Source organism: Mustelus asterias, chromosome 16 (assembly GCF_964213995.1).
Source record: "Mustelus asterias chromosome 16, sMusAst1.hap1.1, whole genome shotgun sequence".
NCBI lineage: Eukaryota > Metazoa > Chordata > Chondrichthyes > Carcharhiniformes > Triakidae > Mustelus > Mustelus asterias.
The window spans coordinates 14,699,885-14,715,778 of record NC_135816.1 but is presented as its reverse complement, the minus strand read 5'-3'; the positions used below and the strand labels follow the sequence as shown (position 1 = coordinate 14,715,778).

At 48.3% G+C, this 15,894-nt stretch overlaps 1 protein-coding gene across 1 annotated transcript in view; it reads right to left on the bottom strand.

Moving 5' to 3' along the window:
* The window catches only part of LOC144505017 (glutamate receptor 1-like), a 224,252-nt gene extending 214,778 nt beyond the window's left edge, over window positions 1-9,474 (bottom strand). Inside the window, exons 1-2 of the mRNA XM_078230666.1 lie at window positions 9,393-9,474; window positions 9,040-9,183 (exon numbers count right to left, since the gene is read on the bottom strand). Coding sequence (XP_078086792.1) covers window positions 9,040-9,183; window positions 9,393-9,474 — 226 coding nt within the window. The remainder of the gene's footprint in view (window positions 1-9,039; window positions 9,184-9,392) is intronic.
* Window positions 9,475-15,894: the final 6,420 nt, after the last annotated feature.

Below are 15,894 nucleotides of genomic sequence, written 5' to 3'. Positions count from 1 at the left end.
CCAATAACCCAGTGAGTACAATGTCCAATAACCCAGTGTGTACAATATCCAATAACCCAGTGAATACAATGTCCAATAACCCAGTGTGTACAATGTCCAATAACCCAGTGAATACAATGTCCAATAACCCAGTGTGTACAATGTCCAGTATCCCAGTGATTGCCATCTCCAGTAACCCAGTGAGTACAATGTCATATAACCCAGTGTGTACAGTGTCAGTAACCCAGTGAACACAATGTCCAGTAACCCAGTGAATACAATGTCCAATAACCCAGTGAGTACAATGTCCAATAACCTAGTGAATACAATGTCCAATAACCCAGTGTGTACAATGTCCAATAACCCAGTGAATACAATGTCCAATAACCCAGTGTGTACAATGTCCAATAACCCAGTGAGTACAATGTCCAATAACCCAGTGTGTACAATATCCAATAACCCAGTGAATACAATGTCCAATAACCCAGTGAGTACAATGTCCAATAACCCAGTGAGTACAATGTCCAATAACCCAGTGAGTACAATGTCCAATAACCCAGTGAATACAATGTCCAATAACCCAGTGAGTGCAATGCCCAATAACCCAGTGAGTGCAATGCCCAATAACCCAGTGAATACAATGTCCAGTAACCCAGTGAGTACAAATGTCCAATAACCCAGTGTGTACAGTGTCAGTAACCCAGTGAACACAATGTCCAATAACCCAGTGAATACAATGTCAGTAACCCAGTGGATACAATGTCCAGTAACCCAGTGAGTGCCATCTCCAGTAACCCAGTGGATACAATGTCCACTAACCCAGTGAGTACAATGTCCAGTATCCCAGTGATTGCCATCTCCAGTAACCCAGTGAGTACAATGTCATATAACCCAGTGTGTACAGTGTCAGTAACCCAGTGAACACAATGTCCAGTAACCCAGTGAATACAATGTCCAATAACCCAGTGAATACAATGTCCAATAACCCAGTGAGTACAGTGTCCAATAACCCAGTGAATACAATGTCCAATAACCCAGTGAGTACAATGTCCAATAACCTAGTGAATACAATGTCCAATAACCCAGTGTGTACAATGTCCAATAACCCAGTGAATACAATGTCCAATAACCCAGTGTGTACAATGTCCAATAACCCAGTGAGTACAATGTCCAATAACCCAGTGTGTACAATATCCAATAACCCAGTGAATACAATGTCCAATAACCCAGTGTGTACAATGTCCAGTATCCCAGTGATTGCCATCTCCAGTAACCCAGTGAGTACAATGTCATATAACCCAGTGTGTACAGTGTCAGTAACCCAGTGAACACAATGTCCAGTAACCCAGTGAATACAATGTCCAATAACCCAGTGAATACAATGTCCAATAACCCAGTGAGTACAATGTCCAATAACCTAGTGAATACAATGTCCAATAACCCAGTGTGTACAATGTCCAATAACCCAGTGTGTACAGTGTCCAATAACCCAGTGAGTACAATGTCCAATAACCCAGTGTGTACAATGTCCAATAACCCAGTGAGTACAATGTCCAATAACCCAGTGTGTACAATGTCCAATAACCCAGTGTGTACAATGTCCAATAACCCAGTGTGTACAATGTCCAATAACCCAGTGAGTACAATGTCCAATAACCCAGTGTGTACAATATCCAATAACCCAGTGAATACAATGTCCAATAACCCAGTGTGTACAATGTCCAATAACCCAGTGAATACAATGTCCAATAACCCAGTGTGTACAATGTCCAGTATCCCAGTGATTGCCATCTCCAGTAACCCAGTGAGTACAATGTCATATAACCCAGTGTGTACAGTGTCAGTAACCCAGTGAACACAATGTCCAGTAACCCAGTGAATACAATGTCCAATAACCCAGTGAGTACAATGTCCAATAACCTAGTGAATACAATGTCCAATAACCCAGTGTGTACAATGTCCAATAACCCAGTGAATACAATGTCCAATAACCCAGTGTGTACAATGTCCAATAACCCAGTGAGTACAATGTCCAATAACCCAGTGTGTACAATATCCAATAACCCAGTGAATACAATGTCCAATAACCCAGTGAGTACAATGTCCAATAACCCAGTGTGTACAATGTCCAGTAACCCAGTGAGTACAATGTCCAATAACCCAGTGTGTACAATGTCCAGTAACCCAGTGAATAGAATGTCCAATAACCCAGTGAATACAATGTCCAGTAACCCAGTGAGTACACTGTCCAATAAGGACTGAAAGGATTGAGTATGTGGACTTTAAGAAAGAGGTTGTGCTGGAATCTTTAAATGGCAGTAAGATAGATAAGTCGCCTGGTCCGGATGGGATGTACCCCAGGTTTCTGTGGGAGGCGAGGGAAGAGATTGCAGAGCCTCTGGCGATGATCTTTGCGTCGTCGATGGAGACGGGAGAGGTGCCGGAGGATTGGAGGATTGCGGATGTGGTTCCTATTTTCAAGAAGGGGAATAGGGATAGCCCAGGTAATTACCGACCGGTGAGTCTAACCTCAGTGGTTGGTAAGCTGATGGAGAAGATCCTGAGGGACAAGATTTACGAGCATTTAGAGAGGTTTAGTATGCTCAAGAATACTCAGCATGGCTTTGTCAAGGGCAGATCGTGCCTTACGAGCCTGGTGGAGTTCTTCGAAAATGTGACTAAACACATTGACGAAGGGAAGGCGGTAGATGTGGTTTATATGGATTTTAGCAAGACGTTCGATAAGGTCCCCCATGCAAGGCTTCTAGAAAAAGTGAGAGGGCATGGGATCCAAGGGGCTGCTGCCCGGTGGATCCAGAACTGGCTTGCCCAAAGGAGGCAGAGAGTGGGTATAGATGGGTCTTTTTCTAAATGGAGGTCGGTCACCAGTGGTGTGCCCCAGGGATCTGTTCTGGGACCCTTGCTGTTTGTCATTTTCATAAATGACCTGGATGAGGAAGCGGAGGGATGGGTTGGTAAGTTTGCCGACGACACGAAGGTTGGTGGGGTTGTGGATAGTCTGGAGGGGTGTCAGAAGTTACAGAGGGACATAGATAGGATGCAAGACTGGGCGGACAAGTGGCAAATGGACTTCAACCCAGATAAATGCGTCGTGGTCCATTTTGGTAGGTCAAATGGGATGAAGGAGTACAATATAAAGGGAAAGACTCTTAGTACTGTAGAGGATCAGAAGGACCTTGGGGTCCGGGTCCATAGGACTCTAAAATCGGCCCCGCAGATGGAGGAGGTGTTTAAGAAGGCGTATGGTGTGCTGGCCTTTGTCAATCGAGGGATTGAGTTTAGGAGTCCGGGGATAATGATGCAGCTATACAAGACCCTCGTCAGACCCCACTTGGAGTACTGTGCTCAGTTCTGGTCGCCTCACTATAGGAAGGATGTGGAAAAGATTGAAAGGGTGCAGAGGAGATTTACAAGGATGTTGCCTGGATTGAGTGGCATGCCTTATGAGGATAGGCTGAGGGAGCTCGGTCTTTTCTCCTTGGAGAGACGAAGGATGAGAGGAGACCTAATAGAGGTGTATAAGATGTTGAGAGGCATAGATCGGGTGGACTCTCAGAGGCTTTTTCCCAGGGTGGAAATGTCTGCTACGAGAGGACACAGGTTTAAGGTGCTGGGGGGTAGGTACAGGGGAGATGTTAGGGGTATGTTTTTCACAAAGAGGGTGGTGGGCAAGTGGAATTGGCTGCCGTCAGTGGTGGTGGAGGCGAACGCAATAGGGTCTTTTAAGAGACTCCTGGATGAGTACATGGGACTTAATAGGATGGAGGGTTATAGGTAGGTCTAGAAGGTAGGGATGTGTTTAGCACAACTTGTGGGGCCGAAGGGCCTGTTTGTGCTGTAGTTTTTCTATGTTTCTATAACCCAGTGAATACAACGTCCAATAACCCAGTGAGTACAATGTCCAATAACCCAGTGAGTACAGTGTCCAATAACCCAGTGAGTACAATGTCCAATAACCCAGTGAATACACTGTCCAATAACCCAGTGTGTACAGTGTCCAATAACCCAGTGAGTACAATGTCCAATAACCCAGTGAGTACACTGTCCAATAACCCAGTGTGTACAGTGTCCAATAACCCAGTGTGTACAATGTCCAATAACCCAGTGAGGAAAATGTCCAATCAACCAATAAATACAATGTCCAATAACCCAGTGTGTGCAGTGTCAGTAGCCCAGTGAGTACAGTGTCCAATAACCCAGTGAGTACAATGTCCGATAACCCAGTGAATACAATGTCCAATAACCCAGTGATTACAATGTCCAATAACCCAGTGAGTGAAATGTCCGATAATTCAGTGAATACAACGTCCAATAACCCAGTGAGTACAATGTCCAGTAACCCAGTGAGTACAATGTCCAATAACCCAGTGTGTACAGTGTCCAATAACCCAGTGAGTACAATGTCCAATAACCCAGTGAATACAATGTCCAATAACCCAGTGAGTACAGTGTCCAATAACCCAGTGAATACACTGTCCAATAACCCAGTGTGTACAGTGTCCAATAACCCAGTGAGTACACTGTCCAATAACCCAGTGAGTACACTGTCCAATAACCCAGTGTGTACAGTGTCCAATAACCCAGTGAGTACACTGTCCAATAACCCAGTGTGTACAGTGTCCAATAACCCAGTGTGTACACTGTCCAATAACCCAGTGTGTACACTGTCCAATAACCCAGTGTGTACAATGTCCAATAACCCAGTGAGGAAAATGTCCAATCAACCAATAAATACAATGTCCAATAACCCAGTGTGTGCAGTGTCAGTAACCCAGTGAGTACAGTGTCCAATAACCCAGTGAGTACAATGTCCGATAACCCAGTGAATACAATGTCCGATAACCCAGTGAATACAATGTCCAATAACCCAGTGATTACAATGTCCAATAGCCCAGTGAGTGAAATGTCCGATAATTCAGTGAATACAACGTCCAATAACCTGGTGAGTATAATTTCCAATAACACAGTGGGGACAATGTCCAATAAACCAGTGAATACAACGTCCAGTAACCCAGTGAGTACAATGTCCAGTAACCCAGTGAGTACAATGTCCAGTAACCCAGTGAGTACAATGTCCAATAACCCAGTGTGTACAGTGTCCAATAACCCAGTGAGTACAATGTCCAATAACCCAGTGAATACAATGTCCAATAACCCAGTGTGTACAATGTCCAATAACCCAGTGAGTACACTGTCCAATAACCCAGTGTGTACAGTGTCCAATAACCCAGTGTGTACAATGTCCAATAACCCAGTGAGTACACTGTCCAATAACCCAGTGAATACAATGTCCGATAACCCAGTGAATACAATGTCCAATAACCCAGTGAATACAATGCCCAATAACCCAGTGATTACAATGTCCAATAACCCAGTGAATACAATGCCCAATAACCCAGTGATTACAATGTCCAATAACCCAGTGAGTGAAATGTCCGATAATTCAGTGAATACAACGTCCAATAACCCAGTGAGTACAATGTCCAGTAACCCAGTGAGTATAATTTCCAATAACCCAGTGAGTACAATGTCCGATAACCCAGTGAGTACAATGTCCAATAACCCAGTGATTACAATGTCCAATAACCCAGTGAGTGAAATGTCCGATAATTCAGTGAATACAACGTCCAATAACCCAGTGTGTACAGTGTCCAATAACCCAGTGAGTACAATGTCTAATAACCCAGTGAGTACAATGTCCAATAACCCAGTGAATACAATGTCCAATAACCCAGTGTGTACAGTGTCCAACAACCCAGTGAGTACAATGTCCAATAACCCAGTGAATACAATGTCCAATAACCCAGTGTGTACACTGTCCAATAACCCAGTGTGTACAGTGTCCAATAACCCTGTGAGTACAATGTCAGTAACCCAGTGAGAATATTGTCCACTATCAGATACACAATTTCAATTAAGGAAGATCTCAACTCGTCGCAACTAGAAAACGTCTGATCGTTCGGAAGGATGTGTAATAACAATATTCTCCACAATCTGTTCGCTGGTAAAAAGAACTATTGGACCTCGATTGGAGTCAATTGTGCAGAAACTGTTATCTCCACAGCTGGTGCCGACTCATGAGGTAGATATTCTGAGTAGCATCAGAATAAAAAATGAAAGCACTGGGAGCTGCAGTGTTATTGTGTAGGCTCGAAATAATGTCCCAGGACATTTAAACTAACTGCAGATATCCCCAGGATCCAATGAATAATCAGTGTGTGCTCGATGTCAGATATTCACAGCACATTTTGTGGTCAGATTAATCACCAGTTGGGGAAATGACGATTTATCACCAGGAGCCACACAGAGAGAGGCTCTGTCACTTTCTGGGAACACTGAGCAGGGCAATGTGCTGTGTTTGGGGATATCATACTGTTTGATTATCCTGTCCAGTACTGAGCACTGTCTAACTCCAACAGGGAAAACTGATGGAGCCACTTGGACACGCTGCTAAATTAACAAACCACAACTGATTCACAATTTCATTTTCCATCAGCCTCGAAGTCAGTAACATTTCTCAAATTTCCTTGTCAGTCCGCGAAGCTAAATTGGCGACCCAGGGATGACAATGAAGCCGTCATTCCCTGAGAATGACGTAATTGAATCTTCTGTCAGTGAGTGTGAGAATGTGTAGAGCTGGGAAAGGCTGACAGCGTGTACTTGGTGCATCCGTGTGAATGCTCGTGTGTGTACTAACGAGTGTGCTGAGTGTGCATGTGTATGTGGTGTGTGTATGTTTGGATCTGTTAGACAGTATTAATGTACAATGAGGGGAAGCCGCAGCGCTCTGCTCACAGCTCCCAAAGCAGAGTGAGATGGTGCAGACTGTGCCCGGGGAATGTGGGGAGAGGGATGGATCGCTCCCAGATTCACTACATGTCTGATTCAGGGCAGGCAGGAACACAAAAAAGTGTGTTGGGGCGGGGGGCGGGGGGGGGGGGGGGGGGCGGGCAGGAGTTACAGGGAGAAATATTTCGCAGGGAACAAAATTAAAAATAAATGTTTCAACACAGCAACTAATTTTAAAAGAAGCAACAGAATGAGAGTAAATTGGAAGACGGATGATTAAATGCTATGAGGTGTTTGAGAGCTAGCGAGAGAGGGGGGGGGGGGAGCTTTGATCGAAAATCTTAGTTTAGAAACTCCGATTCTAATTTCCACCACACACAGAGTGGAGCTCGGGGTAAGAGTCAAGCACAGAAAAATCTCACCGCTATGTCCTAATCCCAAACTCTAATCCCACACCATCTCTACTCACAACACGGTGCGCCACTCACATTAACCCTGAGCATCTAACATTGCTTTAACAGTGATAATGACAACAAGGTGTGGGCTCAGCGCTGTCTTCCAGTCATTGCTACTTGCTGCTGTCTCCAAACTGCCCTCAATAGCTCAAACACAACTCACACCTTCAAAACCTTGCCCGTCCCTCCCCGACTTGCCAGTCACCAGCATTTACTTTATTTTTTTGTTACAGAAGTCAGCTTAAGTCAAAACCCCCTATTGAAGGCGGAAGAGGGAGAGTTGCTGCAACTGTGAGATATTACTGTTGCTTGTTTAACTGGGATCCTCCGGAGGATTCTCGACAACAGAGGGTGTTCAAACCACCCTCGAGTGGCACACACTTGCCCGTGTGTCAAACACACCCCAGGGTGTCACGCCGCCCCGTTTGAGAATGATCATACTGACTCCATCTCCATGAGACACCCTGAAAGGGAAAAGCTCCTTCCAATGCCCGGAATGACAAGGGGATTGTCACCCAGAGCAATGAGAGAGTGGGGAAAACTCCCAACATCTTAACTTCAACAAATAACAAGCATCAATGCATTTACTTCAAACAAATTCAAACATCCCAGTCTGGTAAATCAGTCTGCTAATGATACAGCCCAAATTCCAGGCAGGATGCTTGTTTTAAACAAAGGGTTTTGCCTCTTCAGAATAGAGGCAGTCCGGTACTGCTGAGATTCTCTACACACTGGCTGTGACTGTAACATCACATTGTGCACCCTCTCCTTTCCTTCTCCCATATGTAATCTATGAACGGTATGTTTTGTCTGTATACCGCTCAAGGAACAATACTTTTCACTATGTTCATACATGTGACAATAAATCCAATCAAATCTAAAATACCGAGCGGAGGATGTGTCTGTATCTCTCTCACCCTCAGCACCAGTCTCTCGGAGGCCCTGAGCACTCCAATGCCAAGGGGGGAAACAGCAATTCTCCCCCCCCCCCCCACCTCCCCAAGAGGCTTTCCGTCCCCTCCCTCTGTCCCTTTAAGATCCCTCAGCACCCAGTCCCGGGATCGATTCCCCCCCCTCCCTCCCTTCCCACTCTCCCATCTCACTTCACCCACCCTCCCTCCTCACTCCCCACTCTCTCACTCCACTATCCCTCCTTCCCCACTCTCCCTCCCTCCTCACTCCACTCTCCCTCCCCACTCCCTCCTTCCCTCCTCACTCCACCCACCCTCCTCACTCCACTCTCCCTCCCTCCCTCCCTCCACTCTCCCTCCCTCTCCCTTCCGCCCCACTCTCCCTCCCTCCCCACTCTCCCTCCCTCTCCCTCTCTCCATTCCCACTCTCCCTCCAAACTCTCCCTCCTCACTCCACTCTCCCTCCCTCCCTCCACTCTCCCTCCCTCCCTCCACTCTCCCTCCCTCTCCCTTCCTCCCCACTCTCCCTCCCTCCCCACCCTCCCTCCCTCCCTCCCCACTCTCCATTCCTCTCCCTCCCTCCATTCCCACTCTCCCTCCAAACTCTCCCTCCTCACTCCACTCTCCCTCCCTCCTCACCCCACTCTCCCTCCCTCACTCCACTCTCCCTCCCTCCCTCTACTCTCCCTCCCCACTCCCTCTCCCTCCTCACTCCACTCTCCCTCCCTCCCTCCACTCTCCCTCCCTCCCTCCACTCTCCCTCCACTCTCCCTCCCTCCCTCCACTCTCCCTCCCCACTCCCTCTCCCTCCTTCCCTCACTCCACTCTTCCTCTCTCACTCCACTCTCCCTCCCTCCCTCCACTCTCCCTCCCTCCCCACTCACAGGCGTTGGTGACGGCGAAACTGTTACTAATGTCCACGTTCTCGGTCTGGGTGATGAGTTTGTACATAGTGTCCGTGTTGTAGAACGATAATCCGAATCGGAAGGCGGAATATTCCTGGGACTGCTGCTTGGGAAAGAGAGCACCTTGGAGAGAGGGAGAGGAGATTGATTGGGAATTAAACTCAGCAGAGAGAATTGTAATTTCATTTAAAAAAAGAAAAGCCCCAGTTCCAGCGAAGCCAGAATACACATTGCACATTGAGAGCATATCGAGCTGGTTAAAACAGCAAGATGTGGATGTGATGAATGAATGAGAGTGTGCAAGAATGCAGACAGTGTCTGCAACTCCTTACCGATTTGCAAGCTGCTGGGGAAAGCTCCCAAAACACATCCCAACAATCCCGAGCACAGAATGGTGAGGATGGATGGCTGCATTTTGCCTTTTGCATCGGGAGCCTGGCTTGTCTCCTTGTGCCCGCCGACTCTGCACTTACTCTGCTCAGCGCCGCTTTGGATCACAGGAGGATGGAGCTTCGCTTAGCCAGTGCGTCCCCAGCGCGGAGCTGAGGAGAGAGTGTCCCCAGCGCGGAGCTGGGGGAGAGAGTGTCCACAGCGCGGAGCTGCCGCTCGCTGGCTGCACACACACCGCGCCGCACACAGGCACAACGTCCCCAGCGCTGAGCCAGCGTGTGGCCGCCAGCGCGGAGCTGCTGCTCACTCACATACAAACACAGACACAACGTCCCCAGCGCGGAGCCAGAGAGAGAGAGAGAGTGGCCTCAGCGCGGAGCTGCCGCTCACTCACACAAGCACAACGTCCCCAGCGCGGAGCCAGAGGGAGAGAGAGAGAGAGGGAGAGTGTGGCCCCAGCGCGGAGCTGCTGCTCACTCACAAGCACAGAGGCACAACCGTCCCCAGCGCGGAGCTGCCTCACAAACACGTCCCCAGCGCGGAGAGGATAACACATTGATCGCTCCAGAAGGTGGAGCAACCAGGCAAGCAGCAGCAATCACAGGCGGAGCTGAGTGAGCCTTCTGGCGGAGTGGCCCCAGCTCGGAGCGGCCCCAGCTCGGAGCGGTCCTGTTTACTGTTGCAGCTTTGGACAGGCAAATCGCGATCAGGCTCAGAGACATGTGCAACATGACTAGATTATCAATTTACTCCGAGAAGGAGCGTTCCCCCAGCGACTGGGGGGAGAAGGGGGGACCCGGGGATTAAATAGAGCTGTTTTATTTCTACATATATGAAAACAAACAATCTCTGTGCAGGTATTTGCCACGGGAGAGTGTGTGTGGCGAGCTGAGCATTGTTTAATCAGTGCAGACTCCAGTGCTGGTGCCTGTAAAACAGTGAATCTTCTCACAACAGAACTGAATGATGTAACTGGGTGGCAGGGTTTTGAAGACAGGTTAATGTAACCGTGGTAACAATTTAGAACCCCCCTCCCCTTTATGTAGAGAGCTGACTAGTGAATGAGTGGAAAAGCCCAGTGCGTTCAAATGTTACACATTCCATCAGTCAATTCAGCAGGGAGAGAGAGAGAGGAGTGGGGGCCATGATGGGGACAGAAAGATTCACACAATGAAAGAGACATCAATCCACTCTTCATGCTCACACAGAGGATATAGTGGGCATTGGTCATCAGTACATGGGATTCCCTCATTCTGGCTCACCTCAGTTGACATCCAGATCTGCTTTCACAACCTCTAAACCCCACTGAGTAATCTGTGTTCACCGTGGGTGGCATGGTGGCATAGTAGTTAGCACTGCTGCCTCACAGCGCCAGGGACCTGGGTTTGATTCCGGCCTCGGGTCATTGTGTGGAGTTTTCACATTCTCCCTGTGTCTGCTTGAGTTTCCTCCGGGTGCTCCGATTTCCTCCCACAGTCCAAAGATGTGTGGGTTAGTTTGATTGTAAGAAGTTTAACAACACCAGGTTAAAGCCCAACAGGTTTATTTGGTGGCAAAAGCCACACCTCAGTTTGATTGGCCATGGTAAATTGACCCTAGTGTCAGGGGGATTAGCATGGTAAATATGTGGGATTATGGGAATAGGGCCTGGGTGGGATTGTGGTCGGTGCAGATTTGATGGGCCGAATGGCCCTCTTCTGCACTGAAGGGATTCTATGATTGCCTCATTCATTTGTGGAATGAACAAAGAACAGTACAGCACAGGAAACAGGCCTTCGGCCCTCCAAGCCTGTGCCGCTCCTTGGTCCAACTAGACCAATCGTTTGTATCCCTCCATTCCCAGGCTGCTCATGTGACCATCCAGGTAAGTCTTAAACGATGTCAGCGTGCCTGCCTCCACCACCCTACTTGGCAGCGCATTCCAGGCCCCCACCACCCTCTGTGTAAAAAACGTCCCTCTGACGTCTGAGTTATACTTCGCCCCTCTCAGCTTGAGCCCGTGACCCCTCGTGATCGTCACCTCCGACCTGGGAAAAAGCTTCCCACTGTTCACCCTATCTATACCCTTCATAATCTTGTATACCTCTATTAGATCTCCCCTCATTCTCCGTCTTTCCAAGGAGAACAACCCCAGTCTACCCAATCTCTCCTCATAGCTAAGACCCTCCATACCAGGCAACATCCTGGTAAACCTTCTCTGCACTCTCTCCAATGCCTCCACGTCCTTCTGGTAGTGCGGCGACCAGAACTGGACGCAGTACTCCAAATGCGGCCTAACCAGCGTTCTATACAGCTGCATCATCAGACTCCAGCTTTTATACTCTATACCCCGTCCTATAAAGGCAAGCATACCATATGCCTTCTTCACCACCTTCTCCACCTGTGTTGCCACCTTCAAGGATTTGTGGACTTGCACACCTAGGTCCCTCTGTGTTTCTATACTCCTGATGACTCTGCCATTTATTGCATAACTCCTCCCTACATTATTTCTTCCAAAATGCATCACTTCGCATTTATCCGGATTAAATTCCATCTGCCACCTCTCCGCCCAATTTTCCAGCCTATCTATATCCTGCTGTATTGCCCGACAATGCTCTTCGCTATCCGCAATTCCAGCCATCTTTGTGTCATCTGCAAACTTGCTGATTACACCAGTTACACCTTCTTCCAAATCATTTATATATATCACAAATAGCAGAGGTCCCAGTACAGAGCCCTGCGGAACACCACTGGTCACAGACCTCCAGCCGGAAAAAGACCCTTCGACCACTACCCTCTGTCTCCTATGGCCAAGCCAGTTCTCCACCCATCGAGCCACTTCTCCTTGTATCCCATGAGCCTTAACCTTCTTAACCAACCTGCCATGTGGGACTTTGTCAAATGCCTTACTGAAATCCATATAGACGACATCCACGGCCCTTCCTTCATCAACCGTTTTTGTCACTTCCTCAAAAAACTCCACCAAATTTGTAAGGCACGACCTCCCTCTTACAAAACCATGCTGTCTGTCACTAATGAGATTGTTCCGTTCTAAATGCACATACATCCTGTCTCTAAGAATCCTCTCCAACAACTTCCCTACCACGGACGTCAAGCTCACCGGCCTATAATTTCCTGGGTTATCCCTGCTACCCTTCTTAAACAACGGGACCACATTCGCTATCCTCCAATCCTCAGGGACCTCACCCGTGTCCAAAGAAGCGACAAAGATTTCCGTCAGAGGCCCAGCAATTTCCTCTCTCGTCTCCCTGAGCAGTCGAGGATAGATGCCATCAGGCCCTGGGGCTTTGTCAGTTTTAATGTTCCCTAAAAAACCTAACACTTCCTCTCTCGTAATGGAGATTTTCTCTAACGGGTCAACACCTCCCTCCGAGACACTCCCGGTTAACACGCCCCTCTCCTTCGTGAATACCGATGCAAAGTATTCATTTAGGATCTCCCCTATTCCCTTGGGTTCTAAGCATAATTCCCCTCCTTTGTCCCTGAGAGGTCCGATTTTCTCCCTGACAACTCTTTTGTTCCTAACGTATGAATAGAATGCCTTAGGATTCTCCTTAATCCTGCCTGCCAAGAACATCTCGTGCCCTCTTTTTGCCCTTCTAACTCCCCGTTTGAGATCTTTCCTACTCTCTCTGTATTCCTCCAGAGCTCCATCTGTTTTCAGTTGCCTGGACTTAACGTACGCCTCCCTTTTCATTTTAATCAGATCCTCAATTTCCCTGGTTATCCACGGCTCTCGAATCCTACCTTTCCTATCTTTCCTTTTTACAGGCACATGCCTATCCTGCAGCCTTATCAATAGTTCCTTAAAAGACTCCCACATGCCAGACGCGGACTTACCCTCGAACATCCTCTCCCAATCAACATCCACCAATTCCTGCCTAATCCGGCTATAGTCAGCCTTCCCCCAATTTAGCACCCTGCCCGTAGGACAGCACTCATCCTTGTCCATTACTATCCTAAAGTTAACAGAGTTGTGGTCACTATTTGCCACATGTTCCCCTACCGAAACTTTGACGACCTGACCGGGCTCATTTCCCAGAACTAGGTCCAGTATAGCCCCCTCTCTAGTCGGGCTATCTACATACTGTTCCAAAGAACCTTCCAGTACGCATTTTACAAATTCCTCCCCGTCCGGTCCCCCAGCTCTAAGCACTTTCCAGTCTGTGCCAGGGAAATTAAAGTCCCCCACTACAACAACCCTATGTTTTCTGCACCTATCCAGAATCTCCTGACATATCCTTTCCTCCACTTCCCGTGGGCTATTGGGTGGTCTGTAGTACACCCCCAGCATAGTGACTGCACCCTTCCTGTTTCTGAGTTCCACCCACAGCGACTCAGTACATGACCCCTCTAAGTTGTCTACCCTCTGCACCGCGGTAATATGCTCCTTAACTAATATCGCTACTCCCCCACCTTTTTTAGCCCCTCCTCTGTCTCGCCTAAAACACTGATACCCCGGAATATTCAGCTGCCAGTCCTGTCCTTCTTTTAACCAAGTTTCGGTCACCGCAACCACATCCAAATTCCGCACAAGCATTAAGGCCCTAAGTTCGTCTGTTTTACCCGTTACACTCCTCGCATTGAAGCAGATGCACTCCAGACCTCCAGGCCCAGTCAGGTCCTCCTCCTCCAGAGTGCTCCTCTTCTTAGCTAGCCTTGCCCTGGCCCCCAGCTCGACCCCAGCCTCAGTATTTACTGACCTCCTGTTTTGTTCCCCACCCCCCTGCCACACTAGTTTAAATCCTGCCGAAACACTCGAGCAAAACTCCCAGCCAGGATATTTGCTCCCTTCCAGTTAAGGTGTAACCCATCCTTTCTGTACAGTTGCCATCCTGACTTGAAGATTTCCCAGTTATCTATGAATTTAAAACCCTCCCTCTTGCACCAGTCCTTTAGCCACGCGTTCAACTGTAGAATCTCCCTGTTCCGAGCCTCACTTGCACAAGGCACCGGGAGCAGTCCAGAGATTGCTACACTGGAGGTCTTACTTTTTAGCCTAGCACCCAACTCCCTGAATTTCTCTCGTATGACCCCCCTGCTCTTCCTACCTACATCATTTCCCCCAATGTGTACAATCACATCCGTTTGACTACCTTCCTTTTTAAATATGCTTCCTACCCTCTCGGAGACATCCAGTACCCCGGCACCAGGGAGGCAGGCTACCATCCTGGATTCTCGTTCAGTCCCACAGAAGCGCCTGTCCGTGCCTCTAACTATTGCGTCCCCCACAACTATCGCTCTCCTAAACCCCTTCTTTCCCTTCCGGACCCCTGAGCCTGTCCCCGTGGAGGCGATCTGGTCCTCGTGGCTTACCCCTGGAGGGTCATCCCCCTCCACAGAATCCAAAACAATATACCTATTGTGGAGGGGGACAACCACAGGGGATCCCTCCACAGACTGCTCACTCCCTTCCCTTCTCCCATCTGTTGCCCATCCCTTTCTCTTATGGGAGACTGCCACTGGGGTGCTTTCTGGCACATCACCCTTCTGACTATTACCCCTCCTAACCGTGACCCACGTGTCTTCCTTCCGAGACCCTGGTGTCACTACCTGACTATAACTTTTATCTATGACTCTCTCATTTTCCCTAACTAAACTGAGTTCATCGAGCCTCAGCTCCAGCTCCCTTACACGATCCTTCAGGAGATGCAGTTCCACACATCTGGCACAGATATGGACTTCCGGGAGGCAAGTTGTCTCCAGGAACTCCCACATCCCACACCGAATGCAGTATACTGGCCTCCCACTCATACCAGCCATGTCCTTTTTAGTTTTGGGGATAAAACAAAAAGGGGGTGTAACCGAAGAAAAACAAACAAACAACCTTCCTCGCCGAAGCCCTGTGAGTCAAAGCCCTTTTAGCTCTCACTCTGTCCCCTGCTCACTCCACTGCCCGCTAACGACGCTGCCCGCTCAAAGGTGCGGCCTACTTTTAAACCCTCCAAAATCTTCCCAGGCTGCTGCTGGGCCTATTTCCTGTTTAGAAAAAAAAACCTCCGATTTTTTTCACTAATTGAACTGAAAAATAATTAAATAAATTAATTACTCTACTGCAGCCCGAGCAGCACTCCCACAGTGAGACACCAACTGTCACACTCTACTGCAGCCCGAGCAGCACTCCCACAGTGAGACACCAACTGTCACACTCTACTGCAGCCCGAGCAGCACTCCCTCACTGAGACAGCAACTGTCACTCTCCACTGCAGCCCGAGCAGCACTCCCTCACTGAGACAGTTGAATGCAGTAAGGAACAATTATGCAACTCAAAGTGCTGACACTAAAGGCAGAAAGCTGTTTTCAATGAGGAGGAATGGTGGAAACCGGGAGGGTGCAAATATATTCGATTTAATAGAGAATCATTCATGGCAGAGAGGGAGTCCATCGGTCCTTTGAATCTGTGTCAGTTCCCTGTGGAGCCCCGCCCATTCCTCCAGTCTATCC